The 17,338-nt window shown below is 39.6% G+C and overlaps 1 protein-coding gene across 4 annotated transcripts in view; it reads right to left on the bottom strand.

Moving 5' to 3' along the window:
• The window catches only part of LOC123507354 (tRNA-dihydrouridine(20a/20b) synthase [NAD(P)+]-like), a 164,367-nt gene that overhangs the window by 122,335 nt on the left and 24,694 nt on the right, over positions 1–17,338 (bottom strand). For 3 of the 4 annotated variants that reach the window (XM_045260139.1, XM_045260141.1, XM_045260138.1), the window contains exons 2-3: positions 14,030–14,207; positions 5,155–5,276 (exon numbers count right to left, since the gene is read on the bottom strand). In XM_045260139.1, the coding sequence (XP_045116074.1) occupies positions 5,155–5,276; positions 14,030–14,124 (217 nt within the window). In that variant the 5' untranslated portion in view covers positions 14,125–14,207. Of the gene's footprint in view, positions 1–5,154; positions 5,277–14,029; positions 14,208–15,767; positions 16,340–17,338 lie in introns of all 4 variants that reach the window. The other variant, XM_045260140.1, reaches the window with a different exon arrangement.

Consider the following 17,338-nt stretch of genomic DNA (forward strand, 5'->3'; position numbering starts at 1 on the left):
CCCACATGCAGAAGATGAAGGACATTTTGGGGCCATCTTGGTTAATTATAGGCAGATTGAAGAGATTCCGTCTGTACTCAGTGCTGGCAGACTGCAAGTGAGGCACGAGAAGATGAAGGAGCAGTGGAGCTCCCACCTATCGGCCAGCAGCGGAACTCTGGCGCGCAGTTTGAAATTGCGTCTGGCGCTCAGTTTGAAAATGCGGTTGGGCCAAATCGCGTCTAAGCAAACCGATCGCACATATTAAATTAATTATATTTTTTTGAGCACAAAAACGCGTAAATCAAACAAGCGTAAATCGAGAGTCACCTGTAATGATGACTATAAAGGAAAAAGATCTGGGAGTGATTATACAAGAAAATCTGAATCCCAAAAAACACCTAAATAAAATATTTGGATTAGCATATAAAATGTTAACTAATATAGGAATGGCATTTCAATTCATGGACAAAGATATGATGAAAAAAATCATCATGAGCATGATATGTCCTAAGCTGGAATATGCAGCAGTAGTGTGGTCACCAAGCTCTAAAACAGATATAAGAAGATTGGAACGGATTCAAAAGATAGCTACAAAGATGGTGCTGGAACTATAGGACCTAACATATGAAGAAAGACTGAAGGAAATGGGACTGCCAACCTTACAAGATAGAAGAGAATGAGGAGACCTAATAACAATGTATAAAATAGTAGATGGCACTGAAAAGACAGACAAGGAAGACCTGGTGCTGGTGGCAGAAGAAGCTAGAAGGATAAGAGGACATATAAAGAAGATTGGGATGAGGCAGTGTGTGAAAGATATTGTAAATACAGTTTTCAACATAGAACGATGGAAAAGTGTAATTAATTGAGTGAGGAAGTTGTTACAGCACATAATGTGCATAACTTTACTGAAAAAATTGGATAAATGGAGACATGGACAGGGGACACTATGAGCCCCGCTTGAACTCGGTACAATACATCTAGGAAAATGCAACTAGGTAAATACACACACATACACCCTGTTGGAGAGGGGATGTGTAAACAGCTTTTCTCCAGTAAACAAAGCCAGCAGCCAACGCAATTGCCTGGAAATGTGTAGAAGGTGTATTTGTGCAGGGTCTTGTCTCGATACAGTACAGAAAGAATTTTGTGAGCTATATATACATAAAAAGTGCGGCCATGGCTTTTGTTTTAAAGAAAAAAGAGGAAATGTGGGAATTGCCCTTTCAAGGATTTACAGAAGGGACTTACAGGGAACTGAAAGTGAAAATGCTAATCAGGTAAATGAACCTTATGGAATGTAGCCTCAGTGATTTGTGAGAAAGTGATAAACTTAGAAAAGAGGCAATGTGATTCAAGAGGAAGAAAGAACAAAAAAATGCAGCAGAAGATGTGTTAAGTGTTCAGGGAGAAAGTGAGGGCTGGGTGAGCAAAATTGAGGAAGTGCACAGACTAGGAAAATATACAGAGTAACGAAGAAGACCACTGAAAGTCAACTTTACAGCACAATCTACACCATCAGAGGTGATACAGCATGCATGGAGGCTAGACATGAGAGACCAATTCAAGAAAATTTGAATAAAGTGGGACATGAATAAGGTGCGAGATGAAATAAATGATCTTATAAGAGAGGGAAAGGAAAAAAACAAGAACAGATCACAGAAAGAGAATAAATTCTACTGGAAGGTAAAGGACGAGAGGATGAGGAAGAGCATCTGACAAGGAAAGAGTAAGAGGAGTCAGTAATGTAAGTAGAAACAGTAAATGGTCAGTAGCATACACAAACATAAATGGTATAATATTAACATTACAGGAAGTCAATAACTACATTAAAATAAAGCAGCCAGACATCATGGGCATAACAGAAACTAAACTAAATGAGCCAGCAGAAAATATAAATATTGGTGATGGAAATTATGTGTGGTTAGGATCTAGGAATAATAAGAAAGGAGGAGGAGTGATGGTACTTACCACAAAGAGTACAGCAGTGGAAAATGTGGAGATGGGAGAAGGTATGGCAAAAGCAATCAAAATTAAGATAAAAAGAAAGAAAATGGGAAAAAGAGATATTGCAGTAGAAGATGTACCGCCAAAAATTAATGCATGGAATCAAGAGGGAAGTTGAGATATACGGGTAATTCTTAAAAAGAATTATATATATTGCAAGAAAGTAGGTTAATAACACTTATGGTGACTTCAACTGCAAAGAAGTATGCTGGCAAAACTGGACCACACAAGAAGAGTAATGGGGATATACACTATTAAACTTTATAATGGTTAACACTATGATGCAGAGGATTAGGGAAACTATAAGAGCTTGAGGAAATGAGAGGCATCGAGGCTCAGCTTATTGTTTACAAAAGAGATTGAAGTTAATGAAGAAATAAAGTATCAGTGCCCTCTAGGAAAAAGCGACCATCTGTTAATTGAATTCAGCCTAGAAAGCAGCTCAGCAGTAATTAAGAACAAACTTGACAAAAAAAGGAAGATATAATTATGAGAAGGAAAACTTCGCAAATTTAAGGGAATACTTTGCAGAAGCTGAGTGGAATCAACTATATAAAGCAAATAAAATACAAGAGAAATGGGATACATTTATGAATATTTATAATGAAGGGATTAAAAGATATGTTCCCAAAATCAGAATCAGTGAGGGGGACAAATAGAAAGACTGGTATAGCATTAGATGTAAATCAACAAAAGTGAAAAAGGAATTACCATGGAATAAATGGAGAAAAAGAGGACGACTTAATAACTGGAAAGAATTTAAGGTAGTAAGAAATTACTATGTCCAAACACTAAGATAGAACAAAGGAACTATGAGAAAGACATAACTGACAAATTCAAAAATGACCCAAATCTCTTTTATAAGTATGTTAGTGGGAAAATGGAGAAAAAGAAAAACAAATTGATAGATTAAAAAGTTGATAATGCCACATACAAGAATGCAAGATCACAGGCAGAAATAATGAAAAGGTGCTTACAATCAGTTTTCACCAAAGAAAACAAGTTTGAAAGGACACAAACAGGTCACAGGAACAAGGAAACGAGGAAGATCCACGTAGACGTTGGGGAAATCAGGAAGATTATGAAAACCTTGGATGTGAATAAAGCTCAAGGACTGGATGGGATGTCAAATTGATACTGAGGGAATGTAATGACCAGCTGGCAGATATATTACATAACATCATAGTATGTTCTTTTACGGAAGGAAAAATCCCTCTAGACTGGAAACAGGACAATATTGTACCAATTTTCAAAGGAACAAAGAACCACTGAACAACATACCAGTGTACCTAACAAGGATGGTTGAAAAAAAAAAACGGAAAAAAACAGCTAGAAGAGTAACACATATGAACTGGATGACAATTTGGTTTCAGAAGTAGAGGATTGGGTTTTACAAACCTATTTCTATAATAGAGCAAAATACAGTAAGTCCTCCTTATACAGTACTTTGTTATCTGGTAAATTCACAGTTACGGTGTTTGGTAATTACTACTCTCGATTCTATTTACAGTAAGAAAAATTCACAGATACAGTATCCGCTCCTGTTTTATTTACACCGTACTGTAGCGCCACCACGCCGAGCGGCCACCACAACAATCAATCTCTTCCCGCGTTTCTCACTGAACACAAGTGAAGTCCTTATGGCGTCTTTTTTTTTTTTATGGATATTTTGAGTAAGGGCTGAAATCTCTACTGTCCCTTAGCCTCGGGAGGGACATCATCTGATACAACATGTGGCGAGTGAAAGGTAAATAAAAACATTGTTTATTTCTTTTGCACAGTACTTTACATTTTTTTATGACAATTTTCATGTATTTTCAGGTCTGTAGGGGTGACTTTCGACATGCTGGAACACATCCCCTATTATTACAAGTTATAATGGGTTCGGTATATGGTAATTTTGATTTGCAGTAAGGTTTCCAGGAATGCATATGTACCGGATAAAGAGGACTTACTGTATATAATTCAGGAGAGGGATGGAAGGGCAGACAGTGTCTATTTCTTAAAAGACAAAGAAATGAGAACAGCAATACAAGGTAAGAACCAAAATGATATAGAGTTATAAGTGGAGTTGAACTGGGAACAGTCTTGGCCCCAGTAATGTTCATAATGGCCTACCATACAGGGGGATCTTTTTTCCATCACAGCATCATGCTGGGTAGCAGCCGTTAGTGTGATAAGATGTCACTGCCTCCCAACACACACTACAGTACTGCCTCAGTGCCTGCGTGGTTGTTGTGGAGAGAGGAAGTGTTGCGCCATTGTTCTCTCATTTGCGCCATCTTTTGTCTGTTTCCCTTGGTTTCTGGGCAATACCTTGGTGACTATGGGTAAAAGAAGTTATTAATGCCTATAACTATAGCTCACATTATAAGGTTTCACAAAGTTGGGCTCCAGACAAGAGAAATAGTGGTGAATGTTGACGTCAGTGAGCAATCTGTGAGAAACTGTATGATGCATTTCAAGAATGATGGTGGTGTCAAGTTACCGTCTGCTAAATCTCAGCCTGGGCCCCTCAAGAAAACATCTGTAAGCAATTTAACTGTGCTCAAAAGGCAGCTGGAAAGTACACCTACTACAAATGCCAGAGAATTGAAAAAAAAAAAAACCATGTCTGCTTTCTGATATGGGTAACTCGACACCACCATTGTCCTTGAAATGCTTCATCCAGTTTCTCACAGATCACTAACTCACACCAACATTTGACATTATTTCTCTTGTCTGGAGCTCAGTTTTGTGAAGCCATATGGTCTGAGATATAGTTACAGGCATTAACGACTTCCTTTTATCTATAGTCACTAAGATACAGCCCAGAAACCAAGGGAAACACAGACAAAAGATGACATGAATGAAAGAACAAAGCTGCAACACTTTTCACCACAACAGCTACGCCGACACTGAGGTGGTATTATGGTGTGTGTTGGGAGGCAATGATGTCATGCTAATGGCTGGAACCCAGTATAATGCCGTGAGAGAAAAAAACTGCCTCCCTTTATGGTAGGCCATTTATTTATTTTTGTCACAGCATTATGCTAGGCAGCTCACCCGGCATAATGCCGTGACGAGCACTGTACATGAATTTAAGGCCATTTTGATACCATGAGATACAGACAGGACAGCATGAACACCTCCTCTACCACATACTACAACTAGGTAAATACACACCTTTGGACGTGGTAAAGTCACTATGCCTTGCTTGGACCGCCCTAAGAAAGGTATCTGAGGTTATCATGGGTGTGTAGCAAAGATCACAGCCGTACATACGCACAAGGCTCCTAAACGCCAGTCTGAAAAGTGGAAAAATGTCAGTTTGCACCAGACATGTACCGATACCACAATTTTGACTGTTACCGATACCAATACCACAAAATTGGGCAAATACCGATACTACTACTGATACTGATATCAATGTAACTGCAGATACTGTTTGTTGTCCACAGTCATATTTTTTTCAACTCTAAGCTTATTATTATTATCATTATTATTATTATTATTATTATTATTATTATTATTATTATTGTTATTATCATAATTATTACTATTATTATTATTATTATTACCATTATCATTCAATTTGGTTATAAGTTAGTTATGATGTTAGATTAGGTTAGATTAGGTTAGGTTACATAAATTAGATTAATATTGTTACAACAAATAACAGCTGTGAAAAATAACAAAGGTGGTCAAGAACAAACAGCAATCTAACCTACTGTCCCTAAATGGCCAACCATTATTAATTTATCTGTATATTGTGTGTCCCAGAAAACAGACATTTAGACCATCATTTGTCCAGTTCGAACAATCTATAGGGAAATAATAATTCATACTGAGTGTTATGGGTTACAATGTTTTGCCCACAGGTGGAAAATCCATGATATCAACTTAAAAATGCCACTAAACGCTCTTATAATCAAAACCCACATGTTGAGTAGCTTGCCACTCAATGTCCTTAGGAATTTTGTATGGATATTGCTTTCCAACAATCTGAGTTGCCAAATACATATGCATTTCAGCAACATTTCCAGTGCAATGTTACCATGTGAGCGAAAGACACCAACAGTGCGCAGAACATCTGGCTGGATGAAGCGCGCACACACACTAGGAATAACATCATTATCTCTCTCTGTCTCTCGTGTATTATTTTAAATGTATTCATCAGTCTTTCTTTTAATAGGCACCACAATGTGTGATGTCAGCAATCCTGTAATTTTGAAGACAGCTCTTCCAACAGGTGACCTTGTTTGCTGTGACAATCAATGTGCGTATTTACTTAGTTGTAGTTTTACAAGGCCTGAGCTTTACACTCATGTGGCCCCATCTCCATATCTACACTTATCCAATTTTTCTTTAAAGCTATGCACACTCTAAGCTGACACCACTTCCTCACTCAAACTATTCCATATCTCAACACATCTTTGTGGGAAACTATATTTCTTAACATCTCTCAGACATCTTCCCTTCCTCAGTTTTTCACTATGCGATCTTGTGCTTCGAATGTCATATTCTTCTCTCAGGATCAATTTCTCATTATCCACTTGATCCATTCCGTTAATCAATTTATAAACTTGTATCACATCCCCTCTCTCCCTTCTCTGTTCCAGGGTTGGTAGATCCATAGACTTTAGTCTCTCCTCAAATGTGATCCCTTCAAATTCTGGAACCATTCTTGTAACCATATTTTGTCTTTCCAACTTCCTTATGTGTTTCTTTTTATGAGGGGTCCACACTACTCCTGCATATTCCAATCTGGGTCTTATTATAGTACTTATCAATTTCTTCATCATTTCTTTGTCCATGTAGTGAAATGCTAATCCAATATTCCTTAGCAAATTATATGTTTCTCTGAAAATTCTATCAATATGGCTTACTGGTTGATTGTTTTCTTCCATCGTCACTCCCAAGTCCTTTTCCTTTTTTACTTTCTCCAGTTCTACTCCATCTCCCATCTTATAGATTCCCACTGGTCGTCTTTCACTCTTTCCCATTTCCATGACATGGCTTTTGTCCACATTGAATTCCATTTCCCATTTTTACTCCATTCCCAGATCTTATTTAGGTCTTCTTGCAGTATTTCACAATCCTCTTTTTGCTTTATAACTCTGCACAGTTTCGCATTGTCCACAAACAGATTTATGTAGCTGTTCACTCCCTCTGGCATGTCGTTTATATATATGAGAAAAGTATTGGCGCCAATAATGACCCTGTGGCACTCCACTTTCTACTATTCTCCACTTGGACTTCATATCTTTAACTACTGTACTTATTTTTCTCTACTTGGACTTCATATCTTTAACTACTGTCCTTATTTCTCTCCCCTTCAAATAATTTTCCATCCATCTCAATGTGCTTCCTTTTAAGCCACCCTTCTCCTCTAACTTCCACAGTAATCTTTTATGTGGCACTTTCTCAAACGTCTTTTTTAAATCTAAATAAATACAGTTAATCCATCCGTCTCTCTCATGTACTCTATCAACTATTCTACAATAGAAACTCAGTAAATTTGTTACACACAACCAACCTTTTCTAAAACTAAATTAGCTATTTGATATTAATTTGTTGTCTTCAAGGAACTTGATCCATTGTTTCATTATTATTCTTTCACACATCTTGTATATCACACTAGTTAGTGATACCGGTCTGTAATTTAAAGGTTCTTCCTTCCTTCCACTCTTATATGTGGAAACCACCTCAGCTCTTTTCCATTCTACTGGTACATTTCCATTTTCTATTGAGCATTTTATGATGTAGTATATAGGACTTGCTAGTTCTTCCCTACGTTATTTTAATATTCTGCATGAGACTTCATCCGGTCCCATCATCCATTCCATCATTAACTCTTTTATTTCAAGCTTGGTTACTTTAATCTCTTTCATATAGACAGTCTCTCTATTACCCTGTGGTCTTTCAAATTTGGATTCCTTAGTAAAGACCTCCTGGAATTTACTATTTAATAGTTCTGCCATACTTTTGGGTCTTCCACCATCCCATTCTCTCCTTTTAACCTTTCTATTGTTTCTTTTGCCTAATTTTTCCATTTATGAATCTGTAGAACAATTTTGGTTGCTCCTTACATTTTTCGACAATGTCCTTTTCATAGTTCTTTTCTTCTTCCTTCCTCACCTTAACATATTCATTTCTCACTGCTTTGAAGTTTTCCTTATTTTCTGTATTTCTATTTCTCCTCCACCTTTTCCATGCTCCATCTCGTTTCTCCTTTGCCCTAGCACACCTTGCATTAAACCAATCTTTCTTTCCTTCTTCTTTAGGTCTATATTTCAGAATATATTTTCTGACTCTTGTTTTGTATATTTCCAAAAATAAGTTATATTTCTCTTGCACTCTCTCTGAATTTTCCATCTCCTCCCAGTTTACGTTTTTAAAATAGTTCTTGAGATTCTCAATATCTGCCTTTCTGTAATTTAATCGGTCTCCTTTGTATGAATCGTCACTATCTTCCTTTCCCTCTTCTATATCCATTTATAATATTACATGGTCACTCTTTCCCAATGGGCACTTATATCTTATATCATCTTTCATTTGTATACCCCAATCTCGCCGGCTTGTCGTTTCTTCTGAATCTTGTGTTTTCCTTTACTCTTTGGTCCATCATATTATCTATCATTAGGTTCAGGAATCTTTCTCCCCAGGCTTCTTCCCTTATACCACTTTCATAATTTTCCCAATCCACTTCTTTACAATTGAAATCTCCTACTAATATAACTTTTAATGATTCTCGTTAGACTCCTTATTGTGTCATCTATCATGTCTTTATATTCTTAATTGGTCCATGAATTTGTTTTTGGTGGTACATATATTACAATGATTGTTAATTCTTTTTTATTAATATGCATCTTAACATACAGTACTTCTGCTTTTCCTTCCCCACATTCCACTTGGTTTATCACCATCTCCTTCCTTAACATTATCATGATTCCTCCTCCTCCTTTACCCACTCTGTCTCTTCTCCATACATTATACCTATTATCCATGTCTATTTTGATTGCCTCATTTAGTTTTGTTTCAGCCAGGCATACAATATCCGGTTCTCCTTTCTTTATGTAATCTCTTAATTCTAATTTACTTGATAAAACCCCGTCTATGTTTGTATACATCATTTTTAGTCTCTTGCCTTTATCACTTTTAGTTAAACTTGTCCCACTTTTTCCTCTTCCTTCTCTTTTATATACCATTTCCTTATCCTAGAATTTTCCAAAAAAATGCCTTTTTCCTCTTCTGACCTTTCATTATTTTTTCCCTTACTGCTGCTGCCAGTTCGTTGTATCTCTTCCTTTCTTCCTCATTTCTATTTTTCTTTATATATATATATATATATATATATATATATATATATATATATATATATATATATATATATATATACTTGCAACCTTCCATTTCTCTGAGTTTAGTTGTTCTATAAAATATTTCTTCCGTTGCTACTTGTGATTTTAGTAGTATCTTAATTGGTTTCGTTGTTCCTTCTTGATATGGTCCCATTCTGTTTATTTCTTCTACTTCCTCTTCTAAGTTCTGGCTATCTTTGTCATTTAGATTTTTTAGTAGGTCTTTGACTGATTTCATTTCTCTTTTTCTCTTCTTGGTCTATATTTTATATTTTTCCTTTTAGTCCAAATATGATTACACTTAACCCTCGGCTATCGCACCCAATTGGGGCCAAAATAGCTGCGCCATAGCCGAAAACGCGACAGCCGAATTGATCTTGGCGGGAAGGCGGTTTTGGCCAATGAGCGCTCAGATATCCCATGACGTCATGGCTGGGCGCGCGATAGCAGGCATCTGAGGTCGTGATAATGATATTCTCCTCTTCAGAAAATGAAGGCCAGCCCATGGCAGCAGCCTGACTAACTACTGCGCCACCAGGGTCCGCGCCCGCATCAACTGGCCAGGGCGGGACCTGCGAGGGCATTGACCCATGCAGCCAATCAACATGAGGCAGGCCCATGGAAGACACGCCCGCCGATCCTGCAAAAACCAGTGAGTGGTGCTGCATGAAGTCCCGTTTCTCCGCCACCAACAAGGCCCAAGGAGGAGACTGGCCCGGTGGGAGATGGCTACCCACAAATACCTGAAGCCTTACCAGAGAGAGGAGCAGCACATAGACTCAATCAACCAACCCCAGGACCAGCCAAGGAAAAAACATGATCATTGGGAGCCTGCAAACCACTCAAACCCCGGAGCCACACCAGGAAGCGGGGCTGCACGCAAGCTCATTCCACCGAGACCTGAAAACCCCCTTGATTGGAAGCACCAGACACAGCAGGAGTCTGCACCACACTCACTGCTGGGGGCATGCTAGGGAGCGGGGCTGCACTCAAGTTCACACCCCTAAAGCCAGAAAAGTCCACGGAAGAGCCTGAAACAGCAGGGGACTGGATCCCCCTCACTCCCAGAGCCAGACTAGGAAGAGGGACCGCACATACGCTAACTCCACTGAGCCCCAAAAACTCCGTGGAAGGGCCAGGAACAGCGGGAGAAGGCACGCCACTCGCTACCAGCGTCGGGACAGAGCGCGGGGCCGCACCCAAACTCACTCCCCCAACCACCAACTCCGGGGCAGGGCTTGGAACAGAGGGAGCCTGCCTCCTCACTCACTCCCAGAGTCAAACTAGGGAGAGGGGACACACTGAGACTCACTCCACTACTATCAGCAGCCGCCACTGAAGAGCCTGTGCTAGGGGGAGACTGGGGCCCATCTTCACCCGGCACCAATCTGGGGGGACGGACGTACACTCACTCCGCCGTCCACAAACCCGGAAGCAAGGGGCAACTAGACTGCTGACAATTGGCCAATAAAAGCCTTCATAGCAGCCAGATCAGACTCTACAGCGACGAATCTGTTGGCCCAAGGGCCCCCAGAAGCCAGCTCCTGCCAGCGAGAATGCTTCTCACTGGAACTGCCAGGTGACTTGGCCTGCTTCTCCTTAGAAGAACGACTCTCAGTATCCTTCACATACGCTTGGAACTGGAGAAGGGAAAGGTAGGAAGACTCACTACACCGGTCTTCGGCTGAAGACATGGCGAGCCAACAAGACACACAGCAGGAATGCGGTTCTAAAGCCTTGTCCCGGCAACACCTCTTGCATCCAACACAATTCCAAGCAGCCATGGCAACTTAGGGAGGAGTAGAAATGGAAGCAGCAAAGAAGCGGGCACAAAACAAAGGCAGGAAGAAGTGAGAAGAGACGCAGGTGAACACCGTGCCGAGCACAGAAAGGATCCGAGGCATGGTTGGCCAGCTGGTCTGGTGGTTCCCGCCGTGCATGCGCACAAAGGTGACGTGGAACTTCTACAGGCACGATCTCTATATATAGAGATGCAGGTTGATTTTCTGTGCTGAATGTGGGAATAATGAAATATAGGCATATGTAATTACATATGGGTAATTAGTATTTATATGGAATATTTTCAACATTTTTGTTTGAATTCTGTTAAAGATTTATTTGTTTATGATTTTCAACACTAACTAACAGTTTCTCTCAGTTTATTTGTCAATGTACTGGAAAAAGGTGTAACCTATATGCCATCAAATATGGTACCTCATTTTGGATGATTAGGAGCTAAGGATGGCAAGTAGACATGTCACATCATAACCTGAAGTTTTTGAATGACTGGTGCATGATAGCAGTAATTTTACATGCGATATAGAAATATGTGTAGCTTTTTTTCAAGTATGTGCAATAGCAGTAAAATGCAATAGAGGAAGCCACGACACCAGAGGGTTAAGTGTACTTTATCCTAGTTCACTATAGTGCATTTGTTCTGTTGTTTTGATGTTGTCCTTGACTCCCATTCTCACTCTTACCCACCCTATGGGCTTTTCCATTGGCCATGAGAAACATGGTGAATGTATTCCAAGTAACTAAGTAAATGATCTTGACCACACACTGGATTAGAGCAGCTGATGGGTGGCTGATACATAAAGTGCATTCCACAAGATGTTACTCCCCCTGCAACCTTTCCCTCTTTTATCCATCACTTGGGACAGTCAATCAGAGATGCTGTAGATATTATTAAGAGAAGAAATTAAGTTTTAATCAGACAAGAGGAGGAGAGAAGCCACAGAGCCTTGTGAAAGGTTTGTTTCTTAACACCCGCCCCTTTGCTGAGTGGTACACTTATCACCTGTGAGCTTCCATGACATCATAACCCCACTATAGTGCATCCCAGAATGCTCCATAACCTTCCAGGAGCTTCCTGAGCACAATTTTTGGATGTAAGCTACCACTAGGTGGGAGACCAATTCAAAAAGTTGCATCACCATGCTCCATATTTGTTATAACGAAGGCAAACCAAAAAACAACAGAGATTGTGATTTGTGTAATTTGATTGAGCTATGTGAATCTTGGTGGTGCAATCAAGACACAAAATATCAAGATGGGATTGACTGAGATTTGTGACTTTACTGTAGTGTTAATATATCAGTACCATGAATGAAGTAAGAACAGACCATGACTAGAATGCGACTGGACCTATAATGTGCATCGCTACTCAGTGAAACAAGAGTCTGATCAACCTGTGAGGCCCCTGGGCACTGGACTCATGTAATTTGATGAGAGGTAGTACTGTGAGTCTAACCAAGGTTCATGATGAGAAGCGAGCCAAGCAGGTGGTGTCAATGCAGGGTGAATTTCAGTCAGCTCTAATCCTACCAGGTTACACAATAATACGCACTAAGAGAACATAACAAATGCAAAGCAAACACTCACAGTTACAAAATGATATAAAAGGACACAACAGACTTGAGTAGATTTTATAAAAATATGATTAGATACAAACAAATGTTACATTGGAAATACTCTAACCAGGTATAAGAAATGGATGAAAGATAAAGTAAAGAAAGCTGGTGAATTGTAAAAAGTATTAAGCCTGAGACATAAAGAACTCTGTTACACGCACATCTTTATGTTTTTCATCACTGAGGTTTATACCAGGTTACAATTTTTCACTTGTACATACACTGATAAACTAGCAAAATGGATGGAAAATTACTTAATGGGAAGAGAAATGAGAACAGTGGTGAGAGGAAGGAAGTCCAAGTGGAAGAAAGTAACCAGTGGAGTTCCACAAGGGTCAGTGCTTGGTCCCATCATGTTTTTGATTTATGTTAATGATATGCCAGTAGGAATTGACAGTTACATGAACATGTTTGTGGACGATACTAAAATTATGAGGAGAGTAAGGAATGTGGAAGATTGTAACAAGTTACAGGAAGATCTTGATAAAATATATGAGTGGAGTAAGGAGTGGCAGATGGAATTTAATATAGACAAGACCCATGTTATGAAAATGGGAAGAAGTAGATACAGACCAAACTGGGATTACAGGCTGGGTGATGAGAAAATTAAAGAGACCAATGAGGAGAAAGACTTAGGAGTAACCGTGCAAAACAATTTGTCACCAGAGAAACACATTAACAAGATTTATGGGAAAACATATAACATGCTTCAAAATATTGGCCTTGCATTCCACTACCTAGATGAAGGAATGATGAAGAAGATATTATGTACCTTAATAAGACCCCAGTTAGAATATGCAGCTTGTGTCTGGTCACCGCATATGAAGAAAAATGTGAAGAAGGTAGAAAGGGTACAGAGGCTGGCAACAAGGATGGTACCAGGACTCAGGGAGTTAGACTATGAGGAAAGACTGAGGAAGCTGGGGCTGACCACATTAGAAGAGAGAAGAACAAGAGGAGACATGATAACTATGTATAAATTGGTGAACAAGATTGACATACTGGACAGAGAGTTGATAAAGGTGACCACAAGTAATCATCTCCGAGGACATGGAAAAAAGCTAATAAAAGACATCTGTCTAAATGACGTGAGAAAATACAGTTTCTCGCATCGTAGCATTGATAAGTGGAATAAACTGAGCAGTGATATCGTTGACGCGGTGTGTGTCAATCAGATGAAAGAGAGATATGACAGGTATGGACAAGGAGACAGGACACAGAGAGCTTAGCTCGGGCCCTGTAATACACAAATAGGTAAATACAAATAGGTAAATACACACTTACTTTGAGTAGCGTACCATTGGTGCACAAACAGTTACCATCTTTCTTGAGTGGAACAGCTCCATCGGGCGAAGGTAAGCGTGTTGCTCTTCCTCCATGTCTGTGTGCTGTAGTGCTACTGTGTTCAGTTATCCTAGACTCTTGTTCAAGTATCTCACAATTTCCTGAGGCTATTCCCTACCTGAAAAGAATAACAGTACTTTATAACAAAATGTTAAATTTCAGTAATTGTCTCCTTTTCACAATTGAGGAGTTGGTATTATGTACATACAAGTTTCCTTCAGTTGTTTTTGTCCCTTGCATCTTTCTCTGACTCCCATTCTTTATAGTTCTACCACAACACCATCCCTTCATCTTACTCTGTCTTCCCCTCAATCTCCTTAATAATACCTGGTATGCATATAGAAAAAGATGGAAAGCAACAATTTTACACAAAGTCTATCATAATTACTATTAAACTTTTCTTCATTACAAAGTTTCAATAGAGCATCATTTGAAGTTGTTTCCTATTCTACAGCCTTCTGAGAAAATTGTTTCCTTATTAGCCTTATTCAGTTGTATTTTTTTTAAAGTCTTTTACTAAAGCTTTCAACTTATATAAGGTATGTACGAGTATTAGACTATTACTACTATAAGTCTTGATTCACTTGACTTTTGCTTATGAACTTTTGAGAACATAAGAAAATGAGGGAAGTTGCCAGGGACTACCAGGCCTACACCTGTATGAACAAAGCTACCTAATTCCACCTATCAGCTTCATCCATAAATTTGTTTAATCTTCTTTTAAAGCTCCCTATTGACTCAGCACTAACAAAATTATTACTGAGTCTGTTCCACTCATCAAACACTCTATTAGAGAACCATTTTCTCCCTATACCTAAATTTCTCAAGTTTGAACCTATCATTTCTGGTTCTATCCCAGCTACTGATCCTAAAAACTTTGCTCATGTCCACTATGTTATAATCCCTATACCACTTAAATATTTCTTTCACATCCCATCTTAACCTATGTCCCTCTAAGGCAGGGATTCTCAACCTTTTTCTCATTAAGAACTCCCTGAGTTATAAGACCTATATCCATACCCCTAGTAATCTCACACTGAACAGAATGTTAATTTAGTGACAGACAATAACTCAATATGCAATGGTATTGCAAAGGATATTATTTGATGAGCCATCTAAGCAACCCTAGAACTTCTCTTGTGAACCCCTGCTCTAAGGAATGCAAATTTAGTATCTTCAATCTCATTTCGTAGGGAATATCCCTCATCCTCTGTATCCTTTTAGACATTTTCCTTTGCACTGATTCTAATAAACCTAGATCCTTCCTATAATGTGGGAACCAGAATTGTACAGCATAATCTAGATGCTGTCTGACTAGTGTCACATGTAGCTCAAATATTACTTCAGGACTTCTGCTTTTAACACTCTTAAAAATTATCTTACATCCCTATTTGTTTTATTTTTCGCCTCTATGCATTGTTTCTTTAAACCAGGGCCGTTTCTAGCTACAGGCAGTTTAGGTGATTGCCTACGGCCCCCAAGACACCACGGGGCCCCCATGGTAGCTTGAAAAATTTTAATTTCTCAAAGCCACCCAAGGGCCCCGATGAAAAGTTGAAATCTAGGGCACCCCCAAACAAAATCTTGCCTAGGGTCCCCACAAAGCTAGATACAGCCCTGCTTTAAACCAAGATCGGAACTAACTAACTCCTAAGTCTATTACATATTATAAACCTACCAGGGTCTTGTTGTTTTGTTGTGTACCAATTGTGTGCATTTCCTCTACCTTCACTAAGTACTTTGCATTTGTTAATGACAACTTGGTAACTTTTTTTGTGTTAAGCGTTTTGATTCACTTGGCTTTGGTTTATGAATTTTTTAGATCAGTTTCTTTTTTATTTTATTAGATTATTAGTGCTATGAGTTTTAATTTACTTTGCTTCTGACTTTTAGTATTACAGTAAGTCCATTAATCCAACAAGCAGGGGACTGGGAGCATGTTAGATTATATAAATTTTCTTGGATTATCAGGACATACCATTGAAAAACGTCACCACACCATATAAGTTTGGAGAATTTTCGGTTTTACACTACCGATGATTTTCTCATGTTGCTTATGCTTCTTTGGTGAGTGTGGTTAAGGTATTTGTTTAGTGTTTAAGCATTGTATTGTGACTATTGTTAAGTGCTTAGGGCTTGTTATCATTGGTTGCCAGGAGGGTCTATGCAAGGTGTGGAGGGAGGAGCGGGTCAGGATAGCGGCAGTCAGGCTTGGGCGCTCGTTACCACACCACCTCCGTCTCTTGTAACCTGGGAAAGCAAATGAAGATCTGTTGGGAGAAGAATCTTTGAATATCCCTACTACAAGCTATCTAGGCTTTGACAATGGCGGACGCCTTCGACGTGAGGATTATTCCAGAATTCAGCGGGACCTCGCAGCCTGTAGCCGAGTGGTTTGAGAAAGTGGAGCTAGTGTGTCGCCTAAAGAACGTCGAAGATTTGACTGCTGTCGTGCCCCTGCATCTCACCAGTGGTACATTCGCGTTGTACCAGCAACTGAGTGGTGAGTGGAGTGAGAAGAAAGTAGACTTACTGACTATCAGCGGGGAATGTCAACAGTGTGTCGGTGAGCGTGTTGACTCGAGATGGAGTCTCATTGGACATTGATGTGTTGGTGGTAAAGTTTAGACCTTTGAACTTTAACGTCATTCTGGGCATGAATGGTATCGCAGCTGTGGGGAGTGTGACAGTTAAGTCCTCCCATGATATGCAATTAGGCCAGCGAACATGGTGCAGCGTGTAGGGCTCGAAGACCCTGCCAGAGGGCGCTGGGATGTCTCAGGTACTACAGCTAGAGTCTGGGTGGATGCCAGTTTGTTGGCGTTAGGTGTAGCAGTGGAGGTGGATGATGACATCATGGAAGACGCCTGTTACCTTCGGCCAGATGGAAGTGCGCTCATTAATATGGCAGAAATGGATGCTACGCTAAAGGGGCTGAATCTGGCTGTCGCATGGGTCATGAAGCATGTACGCCTCATGACAGACTCAGATCACCATTCATCGCTGGATATCTGACACCCTAACTGGAAAATCTCGTTTGAAGACAAAAGCAGCAGAGGAAATGCTCATTCACAGGCACTTGAACACCTTGAAAGTGATCTGTGAAGAATACAATTTGGAAGTGACTGTGCATAGAGTGAATTCTTCAATAAACAAGGTGGACGTGCTGACCAGGGTCCCTCATAAGTGGCTGAGTACCCTGAATGAAATGGAGGTGCATCCTGAAGGACAGAAGAGTGATGTGGCGTG

The sequence above is a fragment of the Portunus trituberculatus genome, chromosome 22 (genome assembly GCF_017591435.1).
Source record: "Portunus trituberculatus isolate SZX2019 chromosome 22, ASM1759143v1, whole genome shotgun sequence".
Classification (NCBI taxonomy): domain Eukaryota; kingdom Metazoa; phylum Arthropoda; class Malacostraca; order Decapoda; family Portunidae; genus Portunus; species Portunus trituberculatus.